General features: G+C 45.3%; 1 protein-coding gene across 1 annotated transcript; it reads right to left on the minus strand.

Annotated features, from left to right (window-relative positions):
* Positions 1-12,419: 12,419 nt before the first annotated feature.
* On the minus strand, positions 12,420-12,912 carry LOC117361182 (40S ribosomal protein S27-like). The gene has a single exon (XM_033946180.1). It carries the CDS (start codon positions 12,874-12,876, stop codon positions 12,622-12,624), a length of 255 nt encoding a protein of 84 aa, XP_033802071.1. The 5' UTR covers positions 12,877-12,912; the 3' UTR covers positions 12,420-12,621.
* Between the last annotated feature and the right edge of the window lie 5,808 nt (positions 12,913-18,720).

Below are 18,720 nucleotides of genomic sequence, written 5' to 3' on the forward strand. Positions count from 1 at the left end.
CAAGCCACACGTCACACATGAGTACCTAGGAAAAGGCAGCATCTTACATACTGCAGTGAGCAGTACAACATCAATACACCCAGTGTAAAACTAAACAAGCCAGACTAGGAGGATGGCAGTTTGAGTGCAGAGCTCCTCTCCCTGGACATTCTCACTAAAGATTTTATAACTATTTAATCCCTTCAGTTTAACTAAAGTGATTTCAGATGGCTTCAAGAAAACAACTTACATTGGATACTGTATTTGCTACAGATGGGAAAAGTAAAAGACCAAAACCAAACCCTGTAACACCATCTAACACCATTCCAGCAGGGGAGAGCCGACGGAGGAGGGCTGCAGTCCGGCCATCGGACCAACGGTCGGCTCGGGGGCCCGTTCCAGCGGGGCACCCGACACTGTCTTTGCTCCTCCCCCATTCCAGCAGGGGAGAGCCGACGGAGGAGGGCTGCAGTCCGGCCATCGGACCAACGGTCGGCTTGGGGGCCCGTTCCAGCGGGGCACCCGACACTGTCTTTGCTCCTCCCCCATTCCAGCAGGGGAGAGCCGACGGAGGAGGGCTGCAGTCCGGCCATCGGACCAACGGTTGGCTCGGGGGCCCGTTCCAGCGGGGCACCCAACACTGTCTTCGCTCCTCTCCCATGCCAGCAGGGGAGAGCCAACGGAGGAGGGCTGCAGTCCGGCCATCGGACCAACTGTCGGCTTGGGGGCCCGTTCAAGCTGGACTTCAGTTTTGACTGTTTTGATTTTATTTTCAATTCTTTTTAGTTTATGATATATTTTTTAATCTCACTTATTGTTTTACCACTTATTTTGTTTTATTTTATCATTCAAATTTAACTTAAATTTCTCCAGAATTCTATTGCTTCAACGGTTCTCCCTCTATTCTTATCTCCCCTCTTTTTTCAACCTTTCAAAGTCCTTTAGATCATTGTAATCTTATTAGAATGTTTATTTTCTTATTTTTCTCATCTATTCTCTATTTTATTTCTTCATTACTCTACTAATTGTCATTTTTCCAGGTACTTTAGTTAGATTGTGAGCCTTCGGGACAGTAAGGGAATTTCTAAGTATCTATTTTACTTATAATTTTAATGCACCCTATTGTCTATTTTTCTGTAAACCGCTTAGAATCCTAACGGAGTTTAGCGGTATATAAGAAATAAATTACATTACATTACTAGTACAGATCAATCCTGCAGTCAAGCCTAACAAAAAACCATGTCTTTCGAACACACATAACACAGAAAACACCTTCGCCTAGTATTGAATATGTAATCATAAACTAACCCCTCCCCCTTTTTACAAAACTGTAGTGTGGATTTTAGCCATGGTGGTAACAGCTCTGATGCTCATAGAATTCTGAGCATCAGAGCTGTTACCACCACGGCTGGCGCTAAAAAACGCTCCACAGTTTTGTAAAAGGGGGGATAAAATAGAAATACATAGACAAAGGATAAATTGAACCAGTAAGAAGCTGGACTCTGCATACAATGCAACACCACAGAAACAGTGACACATGTCTCCTAAAGCAATAAATAAATAGAAAATTTTTGTTCTACCTTTGTCTTCTGTGGTTTCTGCTTTCCTCATCTTCTTGTAACTCTCTTCCTTTCATCCACTGTCTGCCATCTCTCTTCCCCTGTATGGCATCTTCTCTCCTTTCTATGCCCCTTCCAGAAACTGTATGCCTCCCCCTTCCATCACTCCTTTCACCCCCATTGGTCTTGCATCTCTCTTCTCTCCCACACCTCTCATCTGCAATCCCTTTCCCTTTTTTCCCTCATTTTCCTTTTCAATTTATTTTCTGCATCTGTCTAGATTACGTTCTTACTACCCTCTCATCAATGTCCTTTTTTTACTGTCTACCTAAAGCTTGCCACCTCTTTCCCTCACCCCTCCAGTGTTTCCCTAACTCAATCCTTTTCTCCTCATCAGGTATCCTCCTTTTATTTATCCCCTTCTTCCATTATTTACCCTTTCTCCAACCCTTCCATCTAGTACCTTCTCTCTCTGTCCACTTCCATCCATCGTCTGCTCCCCTCTTTCTCTCCTCCCATTTCCTTCCTGCATTTGCTCCCTTATCTCTCCCATCTGCACTTCCATCCAGCATAGGCTCCCCACTACCATCCAATGTCTGCCCCTTCTCTCGCCATCCACCCCTCTTCAATCAGCATCTGCCCCCTTTCTCTTCCTCCAATATCCTTCTCCCTTATGTCTCTTCCCTTTCTCTGTACATCAATTCTATCAGCACCACCCTTCCATACCACCCTGCCCCCTTTCTTTCCCTCCACCACTCTTCCATTCCAGCAATCCTGCTCCTTTCTCTCCCTTCATGCAACAAGGTCCCACGATGATTGTAGCTGTCAGCTGCCAGTCCACCCCACTCCGACGTACTTGCTGTGGAGCGGACTCAGCAGCCGCATGCTGGAAGGTCCCGCGATGACTCGTCTGCTGACTCTACTCCAGAAGAAGTAAGTTACGTCGGAGGGGGTGGACCTGGCAGATGCAGGGTGTTGTGGCAAAATCCTGCAATGACTGCGTCTGCTGGGTCCACCCCCTCAGACGTAACTTACTTCTTCTGGAGCAGAGCCGGCAGACGAGTCAGCGCGGGACCTTTCTGCACCTCAGCATGGCTGCCGACTCTGCTGCAGAGAAAGTAAGTCAGAGATAACGTGACCATTTATTTTTTTCATCAAAAGGGGACATCTATTAATTGACTGTGTATCCTTTCTTTCATTTCTTTCTTTCTGCACTCAGGCCCAACAATTGTCCCTTTCTATTCCCTCCCTCCTTCCTTCCCATGTCCTTAGTGCCCCCAGTGCCTTTGTCTGTGTCCATAGTGCCCCCAGTGCCTCCGTCCTGTGTCCTTAGTGCCCTCGGTGCCTCCGTCCCGTGTTCATAGTGCCCCCAGTGCCTCTGTCCCGTGTCCATAGTGCCCCCAGTGCCTCCTGACCGTGTCCTTAGTGCCCCCAGTGCCTCCTTCTTATGTCCCTTCACTACCTTCCAGATTTTGGCCACCCCAAAGCCAGCCTGCCTGTCTACCTATCTCCCTCCCTTCCTGCCGCGCTAAACTCAGCCAACTTGCCTTCCTACGTTCTGCCCTCCCTTCTGTGGAAAAAAGAAAAAAAAAAAGCGCTTCTCCCCTTCCTTTCCTCCAGTCCGCGCCTGCAATCTTATCTCCCCTCCGCCGACAAGAAGTCTTTCCGACATCAATTCTGACATCGGAGAGGATGTTCCGGGCCAGCCAATCACTGCCTGGCTGGCCCGGAACGTCCTCTCTGACGTCAGAATTGACGTCGGAAAGACTTCTTGTTGGTGAGGGAGGTAGGATTGTAGCGGCGCGGCCGGGGGAGAGGAAGGGCAGGAGGACCCGGACCTGGCCGGCTGTGCATCCCCCCAAGCCGTGCACCCGGGGCAGACTTCCCCCCACCCCCTCTTGGTACGCCACTGCTTGAACGCTGACCCCCAAGGTGGTCCTTATTATGAAAGAAAATTCCACAGAAGGGATAAGAATTATTCATGGTAACAAAATAGCCACCACAGCTTACCTCCCCTGCAATTTACACCTTGGAAGGGTCCTAGAATAAAAGCCAACTCAAAAATACCCCCCAAGAAAATTCACTCCCACTTGAAAGCAAGGAAAAAAGGATTGCAGGAAAAATACATCCAATAGCAGAGTGTGACTCACACGATTTTTATATCCTGCTACACCAGCTTTCATCAAATCCATCACCATGGGAAATACTAAAATAAATACAGCTTCTCAAAAGAAATAAGGGGGAAAAAAGGCATTTTTGAAGTACAGCTGGGCCTGGTAAAAAGACACTAATTAAACCTAGGGCTTCTTTTACTAAGCTGCGTTAGCGGTTTTAGCGCAAGTGCTAGACGCTAACGCCAGCATTAGGGTTAGGGTTAGGGTTCTTGGCGCGTAGCACGGGGTTACCACGTGCGTCAATCCAGCACGCGCTAAAATCGCCAGCGTACCTTACGGCCTTTTTTACAAAGCTGCGCTAATGGCCCCGAAGCCCTTAGAGATTTAATAATAATAATAATACTAATAACTTTATTCTTGTATACCGCATTACCATGGAAGTTCTATGTGGTTAACAGATAAAGAGACTGTACATTTACAGTGAAGTTACATTTGCAGTAAGTTACATACAGCGATATTACATACAGCAGTGTTACATACGGCGGTGATACATACGGCGGTGTTCGATAAGGCAGAGCAGAGGCATTTAGTATGGGGAGTAACGAAGATGGGATAATTAGATAGATAGAGTGATGCATTTTGTTAAGCTATTTAGTGGCTAACAAGATCGGAGGAGTCGGAGAGTCTGGACGTAAGTCGAATTCAGAAGAGGAGGCAAGGAAGAGGGGGGCAGAGGTTAGAGGAATTTGTCAGAAAGGTAGGTTTTGATTGACTTCCTGAACATTTGAAAGGGGGGGGAATTGGAGATGAGGGTTGTGAGGCATTTGTTCCATTTGCCCGCTTGGAATGCTAGGGGTCTGTCGAGGAATTTCTTGTAGAGGCAGCTCTTCAGGGAAGGGAAGGAAAACAGGTAGGTGTTTCGTGTACGGGAGGGGCCTGCAATTTCAAGGTGCTCCGATAGGTAGATGGGTGAAGAGCCTGCTAAGGTTTTGAAGCAGAGGCAGGCGAATTTGAAGACGATCCTTGCCTCCACCGGCAGCCAGTGGAGTTTAGTGTAGTAGGGGCTTACGTGGTCATATTTTTTGAGGCGGACGGCAGCATTTTGAACTATTCTTAAACGTTTGATGGTGTTTTTATAGGATCCCAGGTATATGATGTTTAAAGGGTTTCGGGGCCGTTGCCGTGCGGCAGCTGTTAGCGCGGCTTTGTAAAAGAGGCCGTTAGTAAAAGGAGCCCCTAGTGTTACGTCTATAGACCGTACCTCTTTTCATTGAATACTTGATCCTTCTACTGTACAGTACATTATTTATGAACTGAGCTAATTTCTAAGCGTATCAAAGCTGATCATGTTTATCTCTCCAACAGTTCCTGGGGCACCATAGCTCTTTCTTCCTGATTTAAAAACAAAGCTGTACTGACACATGATTTATGAGCAATTGCAAGGCTTCAGATTGGCGTCGAAATGTGTTACTTGCTATTTTTCATTCCGGCTTTGATGCCAAATTTCCAACCGTGCTGGAATTAGAATCAGCACATGAAGGTTTAGATCACAGAAAAGCACGAAACAGAAAGCAGAGGACCCAGGCCGGGCTCCCTTCCTCCTCCTTGAGAAATAGCTCCTGCACTTGTTATGCCCAAGTGGCATTTTTGAAGAACACAATAGACAGAAGAAACAGTAATATACTTAGAGGGGCATAATCGAAAGGGACGTCCGTCTCGCAAGTCGTCCAAAGTTAAAAAGAGCCTAAGACACATTTTCGAAAGAGACGTCCAACTTTTTTTTAACTTGCGAAAATCGTCTAATTATACGTCCTGCTGATCTGATCGTCCAAGCCGCTAAATTGTCTATCTTTATACCACATTTCCGTCCAACTTTCCGTCCAAGTCCAAAACACCTAGAACAAGCCCTGTTGGACGTGGGAGGGGTCTGCAAAGTGATGGACTGCACACCCAGACATGCCACCTAAATAGTGGGGTACCTTACAGAGCACTGCTGTGAACTTCACAAAAAGGGTGCCATAGCTTCTCCTCACTACAGCTACCTTATAGGTCATGGCGAGCCCCCCAAACCACCTCCAGACCCACTTATCTACCACCCCAATAGCCCTTATGGCTGCAGGAGCCACTTATATGTCAGTACAAAAGGGTTTGGGGGGTGTATAGGGCAGTGCACATATTTCAGTATCAATGCATTGAATATAGGGCCTTATGGGCATGGGGCCTCCTCTCCCCTAACCCACCCTCAAGACGACTTAAGACACCTCTGTGCTGGATGACTAGGCTTTCCTATGCCCGGCTGCCAGGTGATGATGGTCTGAAGGCTGAAATTTAAAGTTGTGAATAAAATTTTTAGGGGGGGGGGGTTGGTGATCACTGGGGTAGTGTGTGGGGGTCTGTGTTATGTGTTTTCAGTGCTTATCTGGTGAGTTTAGGTGGGTTTAGGTGGGTTTTTGTGACTTAGACCATGTTTTACATGGTCTAACTCCAAGTTCCGTCGATCGTGGGCTGTATAACTTTCGGTTATACATGCTATACAACTAAGTCTAAGCCGGCCCACGTCCCTCCCAACTCCCGCCCTTGACACTCCTCCTGAAACGCCCCATTTAGCTTTGGATGTTGAGCGGCACTATGAAGATCTAGGTCGTTTAGAAATACGTCCAAAACCCGTTTTTATTTTCGGCGCTTGGATGTTTTTGAGAAATGTTTGTCCAAGTGCCGACTTAGGCTGATTTTTGGACGTTTTTCTCTTTCGATTATGAGCCCCTTACTGTATGGTAATAATAATAATTATTTATTTTCTTATATACCACCCCACCAGCAGTTCTGGGCGGTTCACAACAGTAAGACTGTACATTTCAGTTAGTAATACATAATCAGATAAAAATACATTTAAAATATAAAACATAATAAAAAGTACATTTGAAATGCAGAACATCTTAAAGTCTCAACAATCTTGTTTATCGAATAGATAAGTTTTCAATAATTTCCTAAATGAAGGATAAGAATTGGCTTGACCAATCAATGGAATCATCCAGGAGCTCATTTTCCCCGCCTGATATTCCAATGTCCTGTCCAAGAAAGTCTTGTAACGGCAGGCCCTTGGGGTAGGGAAGAGGAACATACCTGAATTTCTGGTAAATTTTAATGAAGTGAACAGTTTCAAATAAAATATCAAATAAGAAGGTAATAAACCAAAAAGAGCCTTATAACAGATACACCAACTTGTAATGATATTATTTGAACTCCATTTTGGGTAGCTCTGTGGCTGGCACCATTGACCAGGTGGTGCTGGATATTCTGGGTGCTTTTGGGACCTTGCCCAGGGGGGCTCGCTGGCTGTGTCGTAGGGTGTGTCTGCTGGCTTACAGGTGTATAATGCAACAATGGACTTGTCCGAACCCCCCATCTTTTTGGCAATGGAGAGCCCACCTCCATGCATTGGTTCTTTGGGAAGCACAGGAGGTGGGGGGGGGGGCTCTCTTAAATGTCGCCGTTGTTTTCTGCTTCTTTGGGACCCATATTTACGCTCCTTGTCGCCGAGGGGGGGGGCACAGCCTTATCCTCAATACCCTAGCTTAAGTGTTAGGTGTCTGTTCTGGATCTTTGTATCTCACTGCTCTGGGGCGGGGGGGGGCGGGATGGTTGGGGGGTTCTGTTTTTTGGAGGGGCGACTAGTCCTGCTGTGCTTCCCGGGGTCATCAGAGTCCAGACCCTAGGGGAACCATGTTTATTCTTTTGTTTTTTTCCTGGGACTAGCACACCTGGTCCTTTCTTGGGCTTTTCGTGCTCAGGGGGTCCTTGGCCTGGCCTTCGTATCCCCCCTCCATGTTTGCAAGGGGGGGGGGGAGGGAAGATTAGAAAGGAGTTCTGGGATTTCTGGGGGTTAGTGGGTGAATATAAATGATGTATGACTTTGTACTTTTAGGCTTTGTTTTAGCGCATCACCCGCATCTGTTTGATGTATTTTCTATACCGTTGTTTTCCTATGGTTCCACCTGTTTTTCAGTCAATAAAAATTGTTTACAAGCTAACATGCAGATTGATAACATATTGTTTCAACAGATCCTAAAACAAGATATGATAAGCCCCCTTCCCTCCCCCCACCAGTCCTATACTAGTTTTATGACATGGCTCTACGATGCATTAATACTATTCTCACTTCCTAGAACTTTAGTGCTGCATTCATTTCCTGCCATGATGTGCGAGCAATGCATTGTGTGTAATGTAGTCTCTTGCATGCTGCAGCCACTCTTGCTTACCTGTATATGGTTCACTGCTAGTGTTCTTTTCTCCTGTAAAGACCATCCCCTTTCTCTCAACTGAGCTTGGATCTTTTGGCTCCCTACTGTATTTCCTGGTCACTCCTACAATCCTTGCCATGATGGATCAGCAAAGGAACGACCTCTCTGTAACCTGCTGTCAAGCTTTGTCATCTCACCCCCTGGCCTTGTGGGGGTTCCTCTTGGACATTTTTGTTGAGCTCAGACATGCTCCATCTTGTCTAGGATGCCAATGCAACAGGGTCAGTATATAAACCTCCCTTGAACACCCCCTATTTCAAACAAGTATACCAAATATTGTTCTCCAGGCCCTCAGAGGTGCCACCAAACGGTTCAATATATTTTCATAACCGTTGGATTTATGCCCCCAATCGTCGCGACTCTGTCCCTCTTGGCTAACCACCCAAGCTAAGTCAACTTATTTATTTAACTTATTTAACCTATTTAAAATATTTAAAACATAAAAATATAATTGAGCAAAAGCATTGCACTTTTCACCATACCAGGGACCCAATGACGATTGGGGGCATAAATCCAACGGTTATGAAAATATATTGAACCGTTTGGTGGCACCTCTGAGGGCCTGGAGAACAATATTTGGTATACTTGTTTGAAATAGGGGGTGTTCAAGGGAGGTTTATATACTGACCCTGTTGCATTGAGATACGAATCCTTCTATAAAGACTATAATTGAAGCTTCAGCATATTAATCCATTTTGTCTAGGAAGCACATGTGCTCCTCTCTTATCCCCTTGAAACTAGACGACTTTTAACTAGGGCTGTACATCAATTAAAATTTTAAAGTACACGATTAATCACGATTACATTTTTTAATTGTGTTATCAATTGCATTAATTGCCCCTTCACATTTCCTCCTGTATAGTGCAATATATATACATAGCAGACATAAATTCTCAAAAAGGACATATTTCAATTCAATTGTCCCATGCAAAGGCGATATATCAAATCACATTACCACCCTTACTAAACTAAAAATAAAATTATTTATCTTACCTTTGTTGTCTAGTGATTTTATCTTTCTAATCATCTTATTCTGCATCTCTAGTTCTGCTTCCCTGTGCTCTATATTAACTCATTCTTTTTTTCTCCTCTTTGCTTTCTGTCCTATATCCGTATTTCATGATCATGTTTTCTTCCACCTTTTCAAATCTATCTAATTTCCATCTGTTCTCTTCCCTTCCCTGCCATTTGTGGGCACTATCATCTCCCTTCCTTTCCCTTTAATAGGTACCCTCTCTTCCCTTCTCTCCCTCTGTACACCACTCTGTGCTCATCATTTCTCTCCTTCCCTCCTCTGTCACCATTTCCCTTGTTTTTATCTGTCCCTATTTCCAGAATTTAGCCCTCTCAAACATCATCTTATCTCCCCTTCCATCTGCACCTCTTTTTTCCCAGCAAATCTTCCTGTGATCCTTCCCTCCCACCGTGATTGGGTCTCTCTCTCTTCTTTCTCCCTCCCTCTGTGGTTGGGTCTCTCTCTCTCTCCTCTCTCCATCCATGGTTGAGTTTCCTTCTCTCTTCCCCATCCTTGGTTGGGTCTCCCTCTTTCTCTCTCTCCTCCCTCCCTCATTGGGTCTCTCTTCCTCTCTCTCTCTCTCTCTCTCTCTCTCTCCTCTCTTCATCACTGGTTGGGTCTCCTTCACTCTCTCTCTCTCTCCTTCCTTCCTTCCTCTCTCCCTGGTTGGATCTCTCTGTCTTTCTCTCTCCTCCTCCCTCCCTCCATGATTGGGTCTCTTTCTCTCTCTTTTTTTTTTCTTTCTCCCTCTCCCTGATTGGATATTTCTCTCTCTTTCCCTATTTCCTCCCTCCATGGTTGGGTCTATCTCTCTGCTTCCCTCCCTTTCTCTATGGTTGGGTATGTCTGTCTGTCATTCTCCCTCTCTCCTACCCTCCCTCATGGTTGGGTATGTCTCTCCTGTCGTGGGATGTCTCAGGGGGTGGCGGGAGGAGGAATTAGGCACTTCTTCTGCCATGGACATTTGGGGGTGGAGACAGCTTCAGGGGGGGGGGGGGTTTCTGGCAGAAGGAACTGGGCATCACTCTTGTCGGGGAATGTCTCAATGGGGGAAGGGGTTTGTGACAGGAGGAACTGGGCATCCCTCCTGCCAGGGGATGTCTCAGGGGGGTGGTGGCAGGAGGAATTTGGCATTCCTCCTGCCGCAGACATTCGGGGGTAAGGGTGGGGCAGCTTTGGGGGTTCCGGCAGGAGGGACTGGGCATCCCTCCTGCTGGGGATGTCTCTGGGAAGACGGGTTCTCTGCCGCGGCTGATAAACTGATCATGGCAGGAAGATTCCCTTGCCGCAATCAGCTTAGCGGCAATGCGATTCTCTAACTAGCACCTGTGACCTGGATACCAGTTAGAGAATCATGGTGGTTAGGTGAGCTTAGGCGTCTGTCTGTGAGGACAGACGTGATTCTATATAGGATACCCATGTGCAATTCTTAAAAGCTGCTTAGGCAGCTTCTGAGACCGAGCATCCTACACAGAATCTGGCCCTAAGAGCCCGAAACAGGATAACCCTATGTGCATGAGATATATTTGTATATAATCTGCATGCAGATGTCTTTCATAAATATTCATTAGGGAGAGCTTGAAATCCTAATTTTGTAGACCTTCAGGATTTCAGTTTGATGCTACTTCTCTACAACAACAGATAAGATTTTTTTTTTTTTGGGGGGGTTATGAAGATGTGTTGGGGGGGGGGGGTATAACAACATTTCTGCCTTAAGTGTGTTAAACAGCGTTAGCGCAAGTTATATTTCCAAAGCACAGAACATTGAGGCCCCCTTTTATGAAGCCGCGGTATTAGTTCTGACGCTCATAGGAATTCTACGAGTGTCGAGGCTTTTACCGTCGCGGCCAGCAATAAAAAAGCCTAACGTGGCTTCATAAAGGGGGGAGGGGTAAGGTACTGGGGCTTATATACTAATGAAACTCAAAGCTCTTTCGTATGTAAATTCAAAAATATGTCCTATGGTGAACACGGCAAACTGGGTTATTCCTGGAAAAATACCACCAGCAAAGTAATTACTGGGGCTATTTTTCCACCTTAGGAGCATTTGGAACGTTCTCTCAATGAGTAACAAGCACTCTTAAGGGTATAACTCAATCATCAGTGGTCTGGAAAATCTCCTCTTATATAACATTTCAGCTTTCAAGTTTTATGTTCAAAAAATCAATATGCTATCAGTTATTTAGAAATTTGCTTCTGAAACTTTTCAGTACTAACTGAAAGGTCATAACAGTGTCTCGTACTTCACTGAAATGAGTCCAAGGAAGCACGCATCAACGACTCTCAAATATGTTTAACTGTTATCTAGAGATTTATAAGGTAAACTATTTAAAATAAAATTGCAGAAGTATTATTAGTGCTTCCATTAGACATTGCAACGTTTTCTTTCATTAAGGATTCAATTACAGCCCTAAAAGATTCAGTGTATCCCAAGACCACTGTCATCGCTGTTGTAAGACTTTAACGCATGTTTCTCATTGACTCAGCCAAAGTTAAGCAGCCTTTAATTTACAGCCAATCAAATCCAATCATTTCTTAAGGCTCTTCTTGTATTGATTTTCACAACATAACCCACTCAAAAGAGGGAATGTAACGATAGTTCATATATATAAATCCCTCAGTAAATAATACTGTATATTGCCTACTGTCAAAAAGGTACCAAGCCTTGAGGCAAAGCAAAGCGAACAAAGAGAGGCACTGGAGATGTCAAATCCAACCTATGGTGACAAATCGTGATGAGCTAGCTAAAATAAAGGTAAACAAAGCAATGGGGCCGAATGGTGTACATCCGAGGATGCTGAAGAAACTTACGGAAGTTCTGGTTGTCCACTGACTGACCTTTTCAACAATTCTGAAGGCCGCATTATCAAAAAGATGAGCGGAGAGTTGAGTCGGTTCAGCGAATGGCCACCAGGATGGTCTCAGGTCTCAAGGATCTCCCGTATGAGGAACGACTGGGTAACTTGCAGCTGTACTCACTCGAGGAACACAGAGAGAGGGGAGATATGATCGAGACGTTCAAATATGTCACAGGCCGTATCGAGGTGGAAGAAGATCTCTTTTTTCTTAAAGGACCCATGGCAACAAGAGGGCATCCGTTGAAAATCAGGGGTGGGAAATTTCATGGCGATGCCAGAAAATATTTCTTCATCGAAAGGGTGGTTGATCGCTGGAATAATCTTCCACAACAGGTAATTGAGGCCAGCAGCATGCCAGATTTTAAGAAAAGATGGGATTGGCATGTGGGATCTCTTCATGGAGGTAGTTAGGGGGTGGGCCATTAGTGTGGGCAGACTAGATGGGCCGTGGCCTTTTTCTGCCATCATGTTCTATGTTTCTAAGTTTCTAGAGTCAGGAGTGGTACCGGAGGACTGGCGAAGGGTGGATGTGGTCCCTCTACACAAAAGTGGAAGTAAGGAAAAGTAGGGAATTACAGGCCGGTAAGTCTGACTTTTTTTATTTTTTTTTTTTAGCTTTTGTATACAAAATTTATTAGATATGTAAGACTACAGGAACAGTATGTGAAAAGCAAAAGTCCTTGTCAGCATGGGATACTGAAAACATTAAACTTCAGGACCACCATCATCACATGCTCTGGGGCAAACTGTGCAGTAGTCCTACCCATCCCTCCACAGTACACACACAGGCTGGGCTTAGTGCTGCTTCCGTCTGAAGGAACATCCTTCAGTGAGCCTTGATTTTCCACCAGTGGGCTGACAAAGCACAGTTGAGCAGCCCACACAAAGAACCACAGTTTGGGCATGGCTAAATACAGTGGTGATTTTATAGCAACCTGGGCACTTGACGTCCATGAAGTAGGAGTTGGGGCTCTGGACCAGCCGCTTCTTCTTGTGCTTCCTCTTCTCCTCCTTGGGGGACAGATGCAGGAGATCCTTGGCCAGCGGCATCTTCACTCACGCAAGGCCACCGCTGAAAAGGAGAGAGACCGGAAGCCCGGTAAGTCTGTCTTCTGTGGTAAGCAAATTAATGGAAACACTTTTAAAACAGAGAATGGTCAAGTTTCTGGAATCCTGTGGATTACAGGACCGGAGGCAACATAGATTCACTAGAGGTAGGTCTTGTCAGACAAATCAGATCAATTTCTCTGACTGGGTGACAAGAGAATTGGCTAGAGTATGTGCGATAGATATGATTTATTTAGATTTTAGCAAAGCCTTTGACAGTGTTTCACACAGACGTCTAATAAATAAACTGAGTGCCCTCGGGATGGGTCCCAAAGTGACGGGCCAGGTCAAGAACTGGTTGAGAGAGGGTAGTGGTCAATGGAGATCGCTCTGAGGAAAGGGATGTTACCAGTGGTGTGCCTCAAGGTTCTGTTCTTGGGCCTGTTCTTTTTAACATTTTTTATAAACGATATTGCTGAAGGGTTGTCGGGTAAGATTTGCCTCTTTGCGGATGATACCAAAATCTGCAATAGAGTAGACACGCCAGATGGTGTGAATAACGTGAAGAAAGACCTGGCGAAGTTTGAAGAATGGTCTGAAATTTGGCAGCTAAAATTTAATGCTAAGAAATGTAAGGTCATGCATTTGCGCTGAAAAAAACCAAGGGAACGGTACAGATTAGGGAGTGAAGAGCTTATGTGCACGACAGAAGAGCGGGACTTGGGTGTGATTGTATGTGATGGTCTTAAGGTGGCCAAACAGGTTGAAAAGGTGACAGCAAAATCTAGAAGGATGCTAGGGTGCATAGAGAGAGGTATGGCTAGTAGGAAAAAGGAGGTATTGATGCCCCTGTATAAGATTTTGGTGAGACTTCATTTAGAATGTTGTGTACAATTCTGGAGGCCGCACCTTCAAAAAGATATAGAAAGGATGGAGTTGGTCCAGAGGAAGGATACTAAACTGGTCTTCATCATAAGGCTTATGGGGACAGACTTAAAGATCTCAATCTGTTTACTTTGGAGGAAAGGCAGCAGAGGGGAGATATGATAGAGACGTTTAAATACCTACGTAATATAAATGTGCATGAATTGAGTCTCTTTCATTTGAAAAGAAACTGCAATGAGAGGGCATAGGATGGAGATAAGAGGCGATAGGCTCCGGAGTAATCTAAGGAAATACTTTTTACAGAAAGGGTGATAGATGCGTGGAACAGTCTCCCAGAAGAGGTGGTGGAGACAGTCTGTGTCTGAATTCAATAGGGTCTGGGATAGGCACGTGGGATCTCTCGGAGAGAGAAAGAGATAATGGTTAATGCAGATGGGCAGCTCTATGACCTCACAATGCAGGTGTAAAGAGCCTTAGCCAATAGGGAGAGGAGGAGATAGTGGATGCTATGGATGGGCCATTTGGCCTTTATCTGCCATCATGTTTCTATAACCATAAAGCTCTATGACCTCACAATGCAGGTGTAAAGAGCCTTAGCCTATAGGAAGAGGAGATGCAAATGTTAAGAGCCTTAGCCAATAGGGAGAGGAGGAGATAGTGGATGCTGTGGATGGGCCATTTGGCCTTTATCTGCCATTATGTTTCTATGTTTCTATAACCATAAAACTCTATGACCTCACAATGCAGGTGTAAAGAGCCTTAGCCTATAGGAAAAGGAAATGCAAATGTTAAGAGCCTTAGCCAATAGGGAGAGGAGGAGATAGTGGATGCTATGGATGGGCCATTTGGCCTTTATCTGCCATCATGTTTCTATAACCATAAAGCTCTATGACCTCACAATGCAGGTGTAAAGAGCCTTAGCCTATAGGAAAAGGAAATGCAAATGTTAAGAGCCTTAGCCAATAGGGAGAGAAGGAGACAATGGATGCTGCAGATGGGAGACTGGATGGGCCATTTGGCCTTTATCCGCCATCATATTTCTTTGTTTCTATTTGCAGTTTATATCAAAGTTTTAGAGCAAGTCTCATAACAAGAGACGCCGACGCTTTCATACGCACAGTTTGTAGTACTTTGCAAGTTTATAATTGTCCCCTAAGGAAGGTGATGTATCGCCAAAACTTGATCCTAGTCGGGACTTTGGTTTTTGGTGTTTTGGGCCTTTGCTTGTTTTGAGACTTGCTCTAAAACTTTGATACAAACTGCAAATAAAAGATTTGTGACCGTAGGTTGGATCTGACATCTCCGGTGCCTCTCTTTGTTCGCTCTACTGTCAAAAAAATCATAACCAAGAGTAAAACTTTGTGAACAATTAAGTAAATAAATAATTTCCCCCCTCTTTTACGGATGCATAGCGAGAGTTTTAGCGGCGGCGGTAACTGCTGCGATGCTCCTAGAATTCCTAGGAGCGTTGGCACTGTTACCGCCGCTGCTGGCGCTAAAACCCACACGATGCGTTCGTAAAAGAGAGGGGTAATTGTGAGAAAATGAAAACCCTGAATCCTCTGTGCCTTTTAGCAGAACATATAATCCACTATCTTTGTAGCGCTTGATACACGCTCTTTCTTGATTGATTGTGGCATACGATGCACATTTGTCCCGTGTGATATAAATGGCTTCCCGAAGAAGGACTGTATCTCTGAAATGGAGCTCTGCTGGACCTTGACATTACACAGGAGATCCATTCGGATGAGTTTCTTTATATATTTGGTTGTGGCACTGTACTCAGATATTCTTTCTGTTACCTGGAAAGTTCCAGCAATGAATATTCGGGTCAAATTTAGCCAGTGGCGGTCATTGTTTAAAGAAATATGACCACAAATGCCTGAATATTGACCAGAGACATTTTCTTCAACCTGCACAAACTTGTTGACATTTAGCTGTGACTGGACAGAAAATAACTCAGAAAGCTCAGAACGCAATCGTTTGGCTGGATAACATGGCTGCATTTCTGGGGCCTAATGAACAAAGGGAAGTGATTTGCTTTTAGTTAATTTAGCTTATGCCTTGTTCAGTTTTAGCTCAAGGCAAGTTCAACTCAGGTGCACTAAATATTTTTACAAAGCTGCAGCAAGTGCTAATGCGTGCTTACCACATCAAAACATGGCATACCATGGGGTATGCTGAGATATTCTGCTGTAATTTCAGAATGTGTGCATACTATTCACACACTAAAATATCATTTTTTTTGTGGTGGGGTTATGTACACAATATTGTAACCCCTCCCCCCCAAGGGAGGAGCCCGAGGCGCTTGAGCCAATCAGGGCCTTAGGCCCCTCCCCATGCATCACATGATGCACCGGGGTGGGGCCTAAGGCCCGCAGTTGTTTGTAGGAGGCCAGGAGGGACGGAGCACCCCTCCTGCTCCCAACTTTAGAGGTGCGGGGAGGGGGAGAGGGAGGGCCGGGGCATCCGGTGGCAGGAGGGAGTGTTGTGCGACTTGTGTCAAAAAATGGGGGTGTCAAAAAATGATGGGCCCCGGGTGTCACATATGCTAGGTACTAGCAGTAACCAACACAGATATATTGAAAACCAATATATGTAAATAATACTCTTTCAATTGGAGACTGTTATAGTAGAATGATGTTACAGTTGTACAGTTATGCAGAAATAATGAGAAGCCAGTAAAGCTCGATGTTTGCTCAAAAAGAAGGAAAAAGCCTCAGAACGGGCCTTCCCACCACCACAAAGGTGGATATAATAGGTGGTTGAGCGATAACCTCAAAGGCAAAACCTTCGTTTAAAAATGAGCACTAAAACATTTGAGCAAAAACTGTGCTTCACATAATAAGTTTTTCAGACAGAGGAACGAATCCCACTTATCTTAATGCTGATCGGCACACCAATGGAGGCCAGCGTTTCACAATGCTTCAAACAGTCCAGAAAAGGAGTCCTTTGCTTTTATGCGTGACTTCATTTGCATAATGTGCATAATTTATCTTGCCTTGTTAGCAATGGCATAGTCCTTTTCTGGACTGTTTGAAGCGTTGTGAAACGCTGGCCTCCGTTGGTGTGCCATTGGTGAATCCCACTTTCTACTGCCATTTATTAAAAGTACCTCTAAGTCTGGTTGAAAATAAGGCACAAATTTAGGAGCTGAACTTTTTTGGGGAAAATATTGGTCTCTGTGTTCTTATGCAAAAACAAAGAAAAATAGTTTAAGGAGTTAGTACATACATGGACTGGCACACATTTAGAAAGTTTAAGGGGGGGGTGAAAAATTCACGAAAAGGCACTGCGCGTGTTTAGCGCACGCAATCCCATCGGCACCCGTTAAATGCTAAAGGCTCCAATAGGAATATAACGGGCATCTTTAGCAGATAGCATGCACTAACGTGATCGTGTACGCAAACACGTTAGCATGCATCAGTGCACTTAGGGCTCCTTTTACTAAGGTGTGCTAGCGTTTTTAGCGCACGCAGATTAGCGCGCGCTAACCCCGCGGTACGCGGCTAGAACTAACGCCGGCCCAATGCTGGCGTTAGCGTCTAGCGCGCGCGGCATGGTAGAGCGCGTTGTTCCACACGTCAATGCTCTAACGCGACTTAGTAAAAGGAGCCAGAGAGTGGTGGAGAGCTGGAACGCTCTTCCAGAGTCTGTCATAGGGGAAAACACCCTCCAGGGATTCAAATAAGGGAAAACACCCTCCAGGGATTCAAGACAAAATTAGACAAGTTCCTGCTGAACCAGAACGTACACAGGGAGGGCTAGTCTCAGTTAGGGCGCTGGTCTTTAACCAGAGGTCCGCCGCGTGAGCGGACTGCTGGGCACAATGGACCAGTGGTCTGACCCAGCAGCGGCAATTCTTATGTTCTTATGAGCCCTTAGTACCCTTTCATGAATTCCCCTCCCCCCCCAAAAAAAAATCATTTCACTGCCTTTGCCACCCAAATCTGACAATCATCCACAACACACTAAACTACAATTCCCTAGTGGAGAATAACTAAACGAAATAACACTAAATAAACCAATTCCCACTTATATGCAAGAGTGCAGTATAGGTCTACTTATATACAGGATGAGGCCTCAGTAATGGAGCCTACGCGCAGTCGTATTCACGGACTGGATTTATCGGCGTAGTTGCTCTGCTCCTTGCTCCAATCATCGGCCGCACACCTGTATCCCCTTACTTTAGCAAATTATTTCTATCCATTTTATTAAGTAATAAAGTGTGTGTGGCACAGTGGTTGGATCTACAGGTGTTGTCCCAACACCTCCCAATTTGCGGATAAGCTCTCCAATAGCTCAGAGAGATTTTTTTTTTTTTTTTTTCCTCTGAGCACGTGCAGTGCCCGGGCCCCACTGGGCATGCCCGAGCCCTACCCATTTTCCCCTGCTTCCCCCTAATCCCCAGGATGTTCCTAGCTGTGGCCGGGTCGGCCGTATGGGGAGGCGGGTGGGTTGTGTGGCTGACTATCCTGCTGTCCACGGAGAACCTACGTTACAGGTAAGTAACTACACTTTCTCCTAGGACAAGCAGGATGAGTCAGCCACATATGGGTGACTCCCTAGCCGAGGGATGTACCGACTGGACCTGCGCCTTAGCACTTTGTGCATCCCTCGCCTGGCTGTGGAGGCTGAGCCGGGCAGGGTAATCAGGCAAAGCAGGTAAAGTTGTGGGGTTGTGGGTTCAAACCCCGCGCTACTCTTTGTGACCCTGGGCAAGTCACTCAGTCCTCCATAGCCCCAGGTACATTAGCTAGATTGTGAGCCCACCGGGACAGAGAGGGAAAATGCTTGAGTACCTGATTGTAAAAACCGCTTAGATAACCTTGATAGGCGGTATATAAAATCCTAATAAACTTGAAACTTGAAAACTTGTAAAAGTTCTTCAACAGGTTAAATTCACTCCATGATTTTTTTTCTATATAAAGCTAAATCATTTTTTAGCTTCATAATATATTT

This window comes from Geotrypetes seraphini, chromosome 5 (assembly GCF_902459505.1).
Source record: "Geotrypetes seraphini chromosome 5, aGeoSer1.1, whole genome shotgun sequence".
Taxonomy (NCBI): domain Eukaryota; kingdom Metazoa; phylum Chordata; class Amphibia; order Gymnophiona; family Dermophiidae; genus Geotrypetes; species Geotrypetes seraphini.

Bases quoted from the DNA above. Each gene is read 5' to 3' on its own strand.
- LOC117361182 (XM_033946180.1), bottom strand. From the start codon at position 12,876: ATGCCGCTGGCCAAGGATCTCCTGCATCTGTCCCCCAAGGAGGAGAAG.